The sequence below is a fragment of the Podarcis vaucheri genome, assembly GCF_965113315.1.
Source record: "Podarcis vaucheri genome assembly, chromosome: 12".
NCBI classification, from domain to species: domain Eukaryota; kingdom Metazoa; phylum Chordata; class Lepidosauria; order Squamata; family Lacertidae; genus Podarcis; species Podarcis vaucheri.
Genome location: NC_138750.1, coordinates 36,319,293 through 36,332,927, shown reverse-complemented (window position 1 = coordinate 36,332,927; position 13,635 = coordinate 36,319,293). Strand labels below are relative to the sequence as shown.

Genomic DNA, 13,635 nt, shown 5'->3' with positions numbered 1-13,635 from the left:
TCAAGAGTCCATGACCCTGAGCCAGAGTGGCCAAATGTAAATTCAGCAAGGCTTCTCTTTGGGACCTCTGTCCCTTGAGTTTCAAAACCATCTATCAGGCAGAGTACAATGTTAGCGTTAGATGGGGAGCAAAAGTACTCAGCCTTTGTTGTACTGTTTACACAGAGATCTGTATCAGTCATGTGGATTGTAGCCCACTCCTAGTGGTGCAAAATACATAAAACATAACTGGAGAATAACAGTTGTTGCACTTCCCCTTATATAGTAGTTTTAGACACATCCACCGCATAATAGTGTTTCCTTGTTTTGTAGTGCTCTGCTTGCACTTGTTGGAATAGCAATGCTGTCTTTTTATTTTGCAGACTAAGGTGTTAAATAGGGAACAAACCGATGAATGGAAAGGCTGGATGCAGCTTGTCATCTTGATCTATCATATCTCTGGAGCAAGCACTGTAAGTTTGTTATGCAGTTTTAACCATTTTTGCATGAGGAATAGTCTTGCGTGATTTACTACTAAAGCAAAAGTTGAATAGTTAAATGATGTCTTTCTTCTCTGTTTTAATTCCATATTGGGGTGATTAAGGTCTGTTTTGAAAGATGTACTTTTCCAAAAAAAAAAAAGAGGTGACCACCAACCTGATCTGGAAATGGTTGCTGTTTTGTTTTAATGATACTTCTGGATGGTTTTAGGAAAAGTCATATGTCCTGTTCTGTTCTGATTTCATTTTTGGATTATGGCTCCAACCCTAGCAGGGATGGCTATCCCATGGGCCACATGAAACTCCCCTAACCCCCCCCCCCCCGCTGCCCAAATTATTTCTTGCTGCTCCTATGGGTCCCCCACTGTAATACTATGATGGCAGAAGGCTTTCCATGGCTGCTAAGGTCCCCACAAAATGTCTACATTAAAAAATAAATATTTCACTAATCACCACTGTAGGTCATCTGCTGTGATTTGGTTATGCCAAAAGATTTTAAGTTCTGTAAACCAGATTATATTCAAAAGCAGAAATAAAATGAGGGGGGAAACTTACTCATTTTGCACACTTTAATGTGGGATTTAATCTTTGAAAGTTACCTAGCTTTAAAAAAATACAATTTACGTTTTTATTAATAGTTTCTGCCAGTGTACATGCACATCCGTGTATTGGTTGCTGCATATCTATTCCAAACGGGCTACGGGCATTTCTCATACTTCTGGATTAAAGGAGATTTCGGCATTTATAGAGTGTGTCAGGTAAGAAGTGAATTAAGCTTTTGTGTGTATAAAAATAATTCTGGGTGACTGCTACAAACGTTACCCAGTACTTTGCCCACTGCTACTTCCCAATGTTGGATCGTTCCCTATTCAGTAGGAGGCAAGACTTCAAAAAAGTCATTGAGGCTGACAAAAGCTCACCACTTCCTCTCTGGATCCCAATTGCCTTAGCTCAGGGTTTCCCAAACGTGAGTCTACAGTTTCCATAATCCCTGACCACTGGTCCTTCTAGCTAGAAATGGGAGTTGTAGTCCAAAAACAGCTGGAGATCCAAGTTTGGGAAACCCTTCCTTAACTTAAGCCTAAATCTTCCGAAGTGTGCCACCAGAGTATGATTTTGTTTTCTTTCAGCACTAATTGCCTAAGATCCCCCTCCTTAGCAACTGGAGCCCTCTTTGCCCTTAGAAATTGGGTGTGAGGGTTAGCTCAGGAGAGGGCCTTCTCTGTGGTAGCCCCTAAGCTGTAAAACTCCCTCCCCACAGAGGTACATCTGGCACCTTCATTATATAGCTTCCAGAGAACGCTGAATGTGTACCTTTTTATCCTGGCTTTTGACATTTGAAGTGTATGTTTTTAGGACCCACCTTTTTTGGAATTGTAGGTTGTTTCAAACTGTCTTTAATACTATGTTTTAATGTTGTGACCCGCCCTGGGACTTTAGGATAAAGGGCAGATAATTAAAAAATAATAATCTGTAACCAAGGCTTCTGTCAGCACTTAAAGCACCATACATTGTAACTTTTGCAGAGGTCTGAGGCCTAATGCCTCATGTAATCTGAGATGTATAACCTTGCAACCAAACGTATAGCCATCCACAACTCTAAATAGCTATCCTTTAATATTAAATAAGAAGAAGAAATGGTTACATCACAGATTGATACCCAGTAACAATAGTTATATAGGCAAGAATTTATTTTGTGTTGTGTTAGTTTTTTAATTTCACGCTGTTCTTTGCATACAGAGCAACTGGATAGAGCAAGTCTGTAGAAGGCTGGCTTCTCTTAAACTGTTTTCATTTTATGTTTTGAAAAGCCTGATCGGCAAAATTGTTACGTAAGCTTACTGTAGTAAAAATAATTCAAATTATGAATGCTTTGTGGTACTCTGTCACTTGAGATGCAAATGTTACCTTGTTGAAGTTGTTTGCACTAAAATATACATGAAAAATCACTTGCCATTGCTTACATTTAATAAAGAAATACTTCCCCTTTTCTCCAATATTTAACAGGTTTTATTTCGACTGAATTTCTTGGTTGTGGTGTTGTGCATAGTGATGGATCGGTCTTACCAGTTCTATTACTTTGTTCCTCTAGTCACTGTCTGGTTTATGATCATATATGTTACATTAGCTCTATGGCCTCAAATAGTCCAGAAGAAGGCCAATGGTAAATATGATTCTCTTTTGTATTAAAATAACTTAAGCACTTTATTTTGTATTCAGTTATATTCAACTTTAAATAGCATTGTGATTTTTTTAATACATGGCATTCTCAATAGTAAAATCAAACTACATTTTTGTAAAGCAAAAATATTCTATTTGCCTCAATTGCTGACCCAAATAACATAACAGATGATAGTCACAGATTATAATTGTTAATGTGGCCGTTTGTGGAAAGGGAGGGTCAAAAATGGGGGAATGCTCAGCAAAAGGAGGTAGGCCTAGGCAATTATTAGTATGTTTGGATATTTAACCTTTTACTTGTGTTGGGTTAACAGAAAACAGTAAAACAATTTAAGAGAAAATACTAGAACTATTTAGAAAATTAACTTGCACTTTTAAAACAATCAAAAGATGTATATAAAATATATGTGTTTGGACACACCATTATTTAGTTTGTAGTAGCCTCCTGAATACCTCAGTGGTTTTTTTTATTGTATGCTTGGTTCACCTCTTGGCCTGAGAGCTTAATGCTGAATGATGGCCTGCAAAGAGCCATAATCCAAGGTAATGTGTGGCCTACCTTCTTATTGAGTAGAGAGAATTCTATGCCAGAAGGGTCCATGGAGGGAAATAACACTACCTTTCACATACTTTTCTCAGCCATAGTTTCCCTGATCTGGTGCTTCTCTTTTCTCTTCCTAACTCCAAAGGGCTTGTTCAGGGTTCACTTAGTGAAAATGTCACCACCTTGACACCATATAGCCAATCAGAGTTGGCTGTGTAATGTCACTGGGGGCAAATGAACCCTTGCCCTGGCTGTGGGGAGGGCTGTGAAGCTGCCCCTGCTGCCATGACTAGTGCTAGTGCCGCACTGGCTGTTTCATTGCCCTCCGGTGCTGCCCAGTCAGACATTTGCTGCAGTCTGCTTTAACAATACATGACTAGCTGGGGTGGAATGTGGGTTAGAAAGGGCATCCTATTGAAGTAATGTACTGTGGGTGGGTGTCATGTTTCCGTATTGCAGCACTTTCAGAAGAATTTCTATCTGAATGTTCATTCCCACCTACAAGCAGCTGTCCCTCTTGTGTATAATGTAAAAGCTGCAACAGTAAAAAAAAAATGCAATAAAAAAAGCTTACTGCCTAACATTAGTGTTGTTTTTGCTCTTGTCCACAGGCAGTTGCTTCTGGCATTTTGGTTTACTGCTGAAACTAGTTTCCCTGTTCATCTGTATATATTTTCTAGCGTATTCTCAGGTTTGTATGATTTGTATATTTTGGTACAAGTTAAATATTTGGATTCTAAGGCATCTTAGAAAGCAAACATTTAAGCTGTGTTCAAAAGCAAAGCACTTGCAGCTATGGGACAGTCAAGGCAATCAGCCTGTTGCTTCCATAAGGAACAGGTTGTGGTATCTGAGAGCGAAGGACATGCTTTTAGCTCTTTTGTAAATCCATTAAGTGTTTCCACAGAAATTGGTGTTGGAATGCTTGGGTTCATTCAGAGGTCTGAGGGTGGCGCATCTGTTGTCACAAAGCACATCAGCCTGTGCTTGCATCCAAAACTGGCTGTTTTGTTTTGAGGAGAGAGAATTCCCCCCCCCCCTCCTTTTGCTGAAACCTTGGTAGGCTTGGTTGCTAAAACCCAGGTCCCAACATTTTTCTAGTGAGGTAGAGGAGAGGCATATCAAAAATGTTTGGGCATTAAATGTTTGCGCATTTCTAACATTAAGAAAAGGAGCAGTTAGAACAACAAGATTCTTTCTGCTGCATTTTGTTGACATTAAAATATGAATATATTATAAATGAAAACCAGATCATGTTTGCTTTCTGGTATTTGACCATAAAAATAATTGAAAACATCTAGTTGCAGAATGATTGGATTTAATATTCAGGAGAACTGTATTCCTGTCTCTGTCTAGTGGACCACTCTGAAGCTTTTAGAATAGGAAATTCTGCAGCCCAGATGAGCAGCAGCCTGATAAAAGACATTGGAATAGCACCTGTCAGCTGTTTTGAAGTTTCTGTTATTAATCTCCCAACCCCACTCCCCTGATAGATGGGATTCCAGCTTTGCTTACCAGGCTGTGCTCAGGCTGAGGAACTGCATGAGAAGCATGTGCTTCCACATTCAGCTGTGCATTAAAAAAAAAACCTCATAGCTGAATGGGAGGATATATTTTGTATATATTTTTGGATATGGAATGCTTTCATTTTGCCAATGCTGCCTGCTCTTCAGGGCTCTTCAGGGCTAAACTCAGCTGTGACTTCAGCATAAGATTTATGTCATATGTGGCCTTATTCTGAGCATTTGAATGGCACTTGACTAAGAGAGAATACTGTTCACAACCATCTCTACAAAGCACTTGCAACTCTTCAATTCCTAGTTCCTTTGGAAAGAATTATTCACGCCCTCACAATTAGGCATGGATTTCAAAACGTGTGTGTGTGTGTGTGTGTAAGAGAGAGAGAGTTTAAATGTATTTTCTTTTCAGAAACTTAAAGGACGTGTTTGTTTGTTCCAATTGGTGTTGTTTCCATTTGAAGACTTGCAGGGCATCCAGCCATTTATTTATTTTAATAAGAGAGTTAAAAGCTTTACTTTGATGAAAGCTGATTAAAACAGATGTTTAACTTTAAGAAAAGTTTATTAAACATTGCAGAATCCTTTACTGTTTTTATTCAGGGAACATGGATGCATCCTTTTTGTTTCTTTTTAAAATAAGGATATTCTTCAGCAATTTTACTGTCACAAAAAATGAAAAGAAAATGTTGGTTGTAAGTGTCTCTTCAGCAACAAAATACTAAATTAAATTATACATCTGGCCAACTTTCAGCTCTCCTGGAGGAATTGCTTGATAGGTTCCTGACTGTCCTCTTTCTTGCCTATTAGTAGTGTTTTCCTCATTTTTGTTGTTTTCTCAGCCTGAAGACAGAAAGCATTTAATAAGTAATCCAGACTAATGGATATCATGAATATATGTCTGATTACAGCCAAGAAACAGAATGTTTCTTTTTCCAAATTGTTGAGTGTAGATAGTGTCTGCAATTATACATTACATCATTGCAAGCTGTGGCTCTGATCCATAGATCCTTGTAAACAACACCAGAATGCACAAGGCAGTCTCTTTCTTTGCCAGCCTTGAGATGCAGAACATTATAATGTGAAAGAATCGGTATTTTCACATGCCTGGATAGGGAGACAAATCCTAATAGGCTGTCTGTGATTTTAGGATGATGGACTTAAATGTACAGTGAAATGATCAAGTATTTTATTCTAATCTTATGAAGGTCCCTGAGCATCTCCATTTGCCTGCTGTTAGAAATGGAATGTTTGTGTTATATGGCCCATTGATGTGACTGAACAGTTATATTCTTTTCATGTCTGTTTATTACAGGGTGCATTTGAGAAGATTTTTTCTATTTGGCCATTGTCCAAGGGCTTTGAACTAAATGGGAGCATCTATGAATGGTGGTTTAGGTGGAAATTAGATAGATACGTATGTACAGTTTATTTTTATTTTTTATTGTTGATTTTGTGCTTTGCCTTTGTCAATTATGGCTGCCAGTCTTAGGCGAGTGAAAGCAAATTATGATCTCACTCTTCAAATCATAGAATTGTAGATTTGGAATGGAACCCGAGGGTCATCTAGTCCAACCCCCCTGGAATGCAGGAATCTGAACTAAATGAAAAATGAAATTAAAAGAAGAAAAAAGTTTAGAATATTGCTCTGGTTATTTCACTAGCTGACTCTGTTTATGAAAATGTATGCAGCAAACCTCAGCGAATGCAAATTAGTGGCTGTAAGCCAGTGGTAGGGGACCTGTGGCCTCCAGATGTTGCCAGACTACAGCTCCCACAAATCCTGATTGTTGTCCATGCTGGCTGAGGCTGATAGCAGTTGGAATCAGATAATCTCAGGAGGCTCTACACAGGTTCCCCAGAGCTGCTGTAAATCCTTGCTCTGTAGTTTTGTATATTAGACAGTTGCTGAGTAATACATGATAGACTGAGCACATTGGGCACTTTTGCCTGACCCAGAGAGACTAACTTCATCCCGTTGCGCCTTAAGAGACTGGCATTGGTTCTTTAAATTCAGGAATTGTTGGTGAATGTGCCCATTACATGTGGGTACCTGAACTGAACTGTCTTCTTAATTGCACCTTTGCTAAATCCTTCAACTGAGCAGTTCTTGCTTTCTCTTGCAGGTCGTTTTTCATGGGATGTTGTTTGCTTTTATTTATCTAACATTTCAAAAACAGCAAGTCCTCTCAGAAGGAAAGGGGGAGCCACTCTTTCCAAGCAAAGTTTCAAATGTTTTATTATTTATTTCAGTTGTTTCTTTTTTGGTAAGTTTCTGAGATACCTTACTCAGCTATTGTCTCTCTTAATTCCTGAATAGTTACTGAAAGTGGGGACAGTCTTCATGAAAATTAGTAGCAAGCCTTAGGCATGCCATAAGAACCCAAGGTTATTGGTCTGCTGACATTGTTTTTAAGAGTTTTGCCCAACTACACTGAATAAAGTAGAGAACTTCGGGGGGGGGGGGAGGCATCGGGTATTCCAACACAGAAGAAAACCATCTCTAAGGCTCCAAATCTGTGCAGGTTTATTCAGGATTAAACACCATTTTATTTGGCTTACTTCCTGGTATGCTTGCATAGGATTACAGTCAAAGTGTAATTTGTAGGGCCAACACTGCTGTTCCGCTGAATAAACTAATTTCATTTCTAGCACTGCAAAATAATTGTGTTCTTTGATGTATCCTCCATATATGTAGTTTTAATTCTATCAGTGTTTAATTGTTTTTAACTATTCCCCCCTATGTTTTTAGCTATTCTTATTTTTATCTGTAAGCCACCTTGAGTCCTAGTCAGGGGAAAAGGCAGGGTATAAATAAATAAATGTATAATAATATATATGTTTATATTCTAGACGTACTCTATATGGGCCAGCAGTTGTAAAAGTAAAACTGAGTGCAATGAAATGCATCCTTCGGTTTCAGTTGTGCAGGTAATTGTGTTCCCTTTGTTGCTTGTAATTACAGTCTTTGATTATAAACACTCACCCAGGATGTAAAGTGCTAAGGCTTACAAAACTACTGAGAAAGCTGGCCTTCACAAGTAATGGTGGAGCAGTGTCAAACAATGTGCAGCAGTCTAAGGTGTTTTGTGCACCTTAGATTGCTGCACATAGTTCAATTGTCTGGGGTAGTTCCCTCTCGCCCACTTGTGTGGTTGATCCTAAATATGTTCAGACAAAACAAAGTAAGAGCATTTGAACATAATGGCACTACTGTGATAGCAATAAGTCTGCAATTTATTTATTTTAGAGCATTTTATTCCACTCTTCAACCAAAGAGCAGCATACATGCCATTAATTAAAACAAGTCCCTTTTTTGCAGACTGACAATCTCAAAATACATGATAAAATGATTAGAGTTGGGCTGAAGACTGCAGGTCCCTATGCACAGGGTTCGGGCAATATGGCAGTCAGGTGCCAAAACCCACACATCTAGCCATCTCTCTCTTTCGGGAGGCTGGCATTCCCCTATCAAATGACGAGACTGTTCCTTCATTACAGAAGAGCCTCAGGGACAGAACTTCATCCCCCCCCCTTCCCCGAAGTGTGTTGCACCCAGTTACTTAGACTGAAGGAATCTGGCCTGAAATTCTTTGTCCCAGAGCTTACAATAGGAAACATTGACAAGAGGACTGGTGTCCACTTGAGCTCCAGCTGAGCTCCCTTCATTGGCCTTCTCCCACCTTGTTCTCAGTTTCCTAGCCAAGCTAGAGTGTGATCCCGTAATGCGGGGATGGGGAGCCTTTGGCCTTCAAGAGATTGTTGACTACATCTCCTATCATCCCTGCCCATTGGCCATGTCGTCTGGGGCTGATGGGACACAGTATTTATTAGTTTTCTCATATATATGTCAGGGTGCTCAGTGAGGCCTGATTCATATATAATGCTAAAAATATAGGTTAGAATTACATAAACTGGCTTTTTGAGACAGGTTTTGCTTCCCAGCTTGTGTTGATGAACCATAGTTTGAACAAATCACAGTTTGGCTCCGTTGGGATGCAAAACAAACTGTGGTTCGTTTAAACCAGGATGTAGCTGCTTCCAGTTTCCTCACAACTTTGCTGGATGGAGAGCAGGAGGTGCATGAGTCCGAGCCTCACACAGGCTCATTCTCATATGCTCAGCTACTGCTTAGACTTTTATTGGGACGATAGCTGTTTGATATCTAATACATTTCTTTGCAAAGGCCACACTGTTTTTCAGTAGAAGCAATTGTACAAGGCTAGGATCTTCATTCCACCCCCACCCCCCAATCTTCACATTGCAGAATTCTGATTACTACTCACAGAACGCAGTGTTCTGCACCACAGTTTGAAAGCCAGTAGGTTTTGCATTTAATGAAATGTATGAAATACGTTCAATAGATGTGCTATTAATCCAATCTTAGGCTGTCTGTTCAGAACCATTGAGTTTAGAAGGATTTATTTACAGCTAAGTGAACAGGATTGCAGCCTAAAACATCTTTTCACGCAGCTTCTTTTGTCTTTCAGATTTTAGCTTTTATCCTTATCAGGAATATACCAGGCTATGCACGTTCTGTATATAGTTCATTTTTCGCTTGGTTTGGCAGAATTTCCCTTGAGGCAAGTAGTATAATTTTATTGTAATTTAAAGGATCAAACACTTAAGTCTGTTTACAATAAAATTTTAGTCGATTTGTTATCTGGCATTATGTACAATCGAGAATTGGGTGGCTGTACTATATAGAGGCACAAAAATGTTCCTCTAATATACCGCTTCATTTTTTAACAAAGCAATTTTGAATTTGTCCAGCTATGGGCATCTTGAATTTGGTGCTGTCAATCTTAAATCCATCTCAGCTACCACCTGAAATACCAGCAATGTAACCAACCTAATACAAAGTAATGAAAGACCTGCACAGCAACAGCTGGCTTACAACTCATGAAGCTAGAGTTCTGTGCATGGTTTCTGGAGGACACTGAGGCAGAGGACTCTTGTGTCTTTAGCAGTTGTGTCAAGCAAAAATTCAGCAGGTTAAACATTTTCTAGTATGGATGTAGAATTAAATGGGGGTGGGGTGAACTTTGCCTGTTGACCTTCTGGGTGGTAGATATTATTTTTTGGACCCTAATTCATTTTGAGGCCATACCTGCCAGAGAGGACACAAATTTGCCTAGGACACAAAGTATATACAAACTTTTGGGACCTTGTGCCCTCTTTTGCAAGTGGGGCAGAGTGCATGGTCCACGTACCAAACCCAGGAAATCCTGTTGGCATTTCTGCATAAGACTTTAGCCTGTATTAAAGTCTTTGTTGCTCTTGTGACACAAACATGTCAGATATCATACGATTTATAGCATATTTGCCTAGTGTTCCAAACCAGCTTTGGGCTTAAAGCTTATTTTCATGATAAATGCAATTCTAACTTCATTTTTTTTTCTCCTTTTCCAGCTCTTCATCTGTCAGTACCATATCTGGCTGGCAGCAGATACCAAGGGGATCTTGGTTCTAATTCCTGGCAATCCCATGCTCAACATTATTGTCAGCACTTTTATATTTGTGTGTGTGGCGCATGAAATTTCCCTGATCACAAATGATCTTGCACAGATGGTTGTTCCGAAAGATAATGCAATTCTGCTGAAAAGGTTGCTCTGTGTGGGTGGATTTTTTTCTGGACTTCTCTTTCTATCGGCATTTCAAGAACAATCCAGGCATTAGCGTCCAATAAATCTGAAAAGCTTCGCTTCAAGCTTACATTGTGTTTGCCTGAGCCCAAAACTAAAGAAATAAAAAGCAACTGGAATTACACAAACCAACCACAACTTCTCTGTGTCTGGGCAACGAAGGAAAGCTATCAAAATGAAGGCAACTGAACATATACATGGTGGCAATGTCATCCCTTTGCAGGGGGATATCCACCCACTAAAGGAAGAAGAAACAGAAACACACTGTATACTACTGCGTGTGAAAAAAGACATATTTTCTACTTGAGCGTTTTTCTGGTTTACATCTCTCTCAAGAATTAAAGAATGGAGTGTGATTTGCTCAAGAGGCATTTAGAGACTATTGCGTCAATTTTACGTTGAGACATTATCAAACTTGTTAATAATTACTAGCATATCATAACTGATGTATTTGTATGTTTCAAAGAACTGCTTTTATTGCAAGAATTAAAACAGACCCTGATCCTGCCTTAAAGGCAGTTAAATTCCTGTCAGTTTACTTAAGGAAGCCAGTTTATTATTTGTGGACAGCACTGTGTTAAATGGATTAACAGCTGTAGCCTTTTCTTTAAAGAATTCAGCATCAGTGTGTGGTCAGGTTTTTCTTACTATTTTTGGAGTGTTTCTGAAAGTAAGAGGTTAGTAACTTTTTCCTGATTAATGCAGTGGTAGCCAATTTGACACCCACGCCCCACCATTTTGTGAGCAGCTCCCATTATCTGCTGGCTGGGGCTGATGGGGAATTATAGTCCGTAACATTGGCTACCCCTGGATTACTGGTTTTCTATGGCTACTACATATCTAGGAAAGCCTTCAAGCACTGGAGGAAAATCACATTAATTTATAATCTTATCCATGTTTACAAAGTGTATAGCATAGCATTTCAATGATCCATTTTCATTCATTTTCCTAAGTTTTCATAATTAACATTAATTTTTAATGTTTGAGTGGTCTCATGTTGATTTTTCTAAAATCATTGTTTTTTCATCACTGTTTTTAGTTTACATAATCAGTGCTTTGTATCTTACAATATTGGTTTCCAAATTTCACTGAAAATGAAAAGTCCCCTGCCCCTCTCCTATCACGTTTTCCTTTTGTCACCTGTCATAGGATTGTACTCACACCCTGTAAAACAAAATGAGGCAGCTAGGATATTATTCAACTGTGCCCCTTCTCCAGCTGCAAGCAACTGCATAGGAATTGGAAATGTTTATATCACACACACTTCAGTGTAGAGGTCAGGTACCTAGCTATGAGTATTATGATCCTGATGTTTTTTTTTTCATTTTGGTAGGAAGAGGTTATTATCTTGCATTAGAGTACATGAGAAGAGTATTTTTAAAGGGCTGCAGCCAGACAGTGTGTTAAAATCAGCATAGTTTTTCTATCCTTAATGGATAGATTAAACAAGCTTTACATTCTAAAATGTTAGTTTTCTGTTCTGGCCTTTAGGATCACATCATTTCTAATGTTCTCAATTTAGCCTAGTTACAATCTTAAGCGTGCTGTGCAGATGTGGAAACTCCAGCAGTGCAGGTTGAAGGAACAGATTGCAGCATAATGGAGCTGAATTATTTTTATCCTTTTGAATTCATGATTCTAGCCGTATTTTGGGCAGCCTCAAGGTACATTAAAGTAGTAATAGGACAAGTACGGTACAAATTCTAGACGCCATCCTAATATCTGTATATCATGTAGGGGTTTGATTCAAACTTCATGCTTAGCTTCCTTTTCAGAAGCTGTCCCTGGAGTATCTCAAATTGCTGTTTGAGCAGTGCCAATTTCAACAGGCAGTTTGGGGCTTCTTGTAGGGAAATAGTGAGCATCTACCAGTGATATCTTCACCCTTTATAAAGTTCTTGTGCCCAGACCCCATTGATGGGAGTTTTAAATAGCATTTTTGGATTGCTGGGGGGAGGTAACTTTTACAGAGAGACTTTGGCTAAAAGAAATATAGGTGCACACCTGGGAGTGTGGCGCTTGATCCTTTTGAGTCTTGGCCTCAGTGGTTGTCTCTGCTACGCTTGTATGCTGCATATGATTTTAGGGCTTGAAAGAATGAAGACAGTATTGGTTTCGATGCATACACACAATTCTAGGTAATAATGAAACAGTATGGCTTTTCATTTATGGGCTGTGTTTCTGATGTATACTTTTGACAGGGGCAACTTTGGAATCCTGTCACAGAAAATCAAATTTAAATATAATTGGGGGGGGGGTAGGATCCCGCTAAATAAATGATGGATCTCAAATGAAATTCATTTAATGCTCAAGTTGAACTGTCTCCCTTGCACTGTTAACAAACTACAGTGTGCAAGCTCCATACACAGTTGCCAGTTTATTCACAATCGTGTAAAACTATTCTTCGCCACTGATTGTTGCATTTTTTTGTTTTTCACTTCAGTTTAGCTAAGCCAGTGAAGATTGGCAAGCCCGTGGGCTGCATGTACAATTGACTTGTAACATTTAAGGAGTGAGGTGTCTTTACTTAGGGGTGGGAACTTTGTTATGTTTATAAACCAAGTATTGTAGATATTTTATTTATCTGTTGTACAGATTTGGTTAAAGATTATTTTTTAGGTTTGAAATATTGCACTTGTTTGCTATTACTGTATGTGGATAAAATATATTTTCTTTTAAAGTTATGTGAAAAATATGAAGTAATTTAAACATTAAATAAGTGTGCTGTGGGTGCCTATTTTTGTACTGGAAGGAGCATCAGTTAAGCAGAAGTGTGTATGTGTGGTATTTTTTTCTAAGGAGTCTAATACTTGATTTGAATTCTGTATTCTAATTTGTGAGAATACTGAAATAATACAAACATTAGGGTTATGCAGAAAATTGCAGATGAAGTGTTAGGGGACGATCTTTAAGGATTGCACTAACCAAAGGTTTCTGCCAGTAATTCACTTTTTGCCTGCCAACTTCTGAATGGCAGTGTAGCTACAGATTCCAAAATTGCTTACTCAGCAGACTATATTCTGATAGCACTTGAGTGCTCATTTTTTCCAGTTATTACCATAGGTTGAAATAAGTAAACCAGCCACATAAGCATATAAAGGACTATTTTAGCATTATGTCAAGGTCACATTGGCTATTTAGCATGCTTCTGCCGTGATTTAAAGTAAATGTAACTACCTAACCCAGCAGTTCTCAACACAATAATAGCATGTATTGTGCCAAGATTATTCTTTTTCCTAAGAATTATTCAGAAATTACTCATGAGACTA

At 38.7% G+C, this 13,635-nt stretch overlaps 1 protein-coding gene across 2 annotated transcripts in view; it reads left to right on the top strand.

The window, feature by feature from the left end:
• CASD1 (CAS1 domain containing 1) overlaps positions 1-13,103 on the top strand; it is a 30,481-nt gene extending 17,378 nt beyond the window's left edge. For both annotated transcript variants that reach the window (XM_082194145.1, XM_082194146.1), the window contains exons 10-18: positions 363-452; positions 1,118-1,237; positions 2,487-2,643; positions 3,816-3,895; positions 6,037-6,138; positions 6,848-6,988; positions 7,575-7,652; positions 9,212-9,304; positions 10,134-13,103. In XM_082194145.1, coding sequence (XP_082050271.1) covers positions 363-452; positions 1,118-1,237; positions 2,487-2,643; positions 3,816-3,895; positions 6,037-6,138; positions 6,848-6,988; positions 7,575-7,652; positions 9,212-9,304; positions 10,134-10,400 — 1,128 coding nt within the window. In that variant the 3' untranslated portion in view covers positions 10,401-13,103. The remainder of the gene's footprint in view (positions 1-362; positions 453-1,117; positions 1,238-2,486; positions 2,644-3,815; positions 3,896-6,036; positions 6,139-6,847; positions 6,989-7,574; positions 7,653-9,211; positions 9,305-10,133) is intronic.
• Positions 13,104-13,635: the final 532 nt, after the last annotated feature.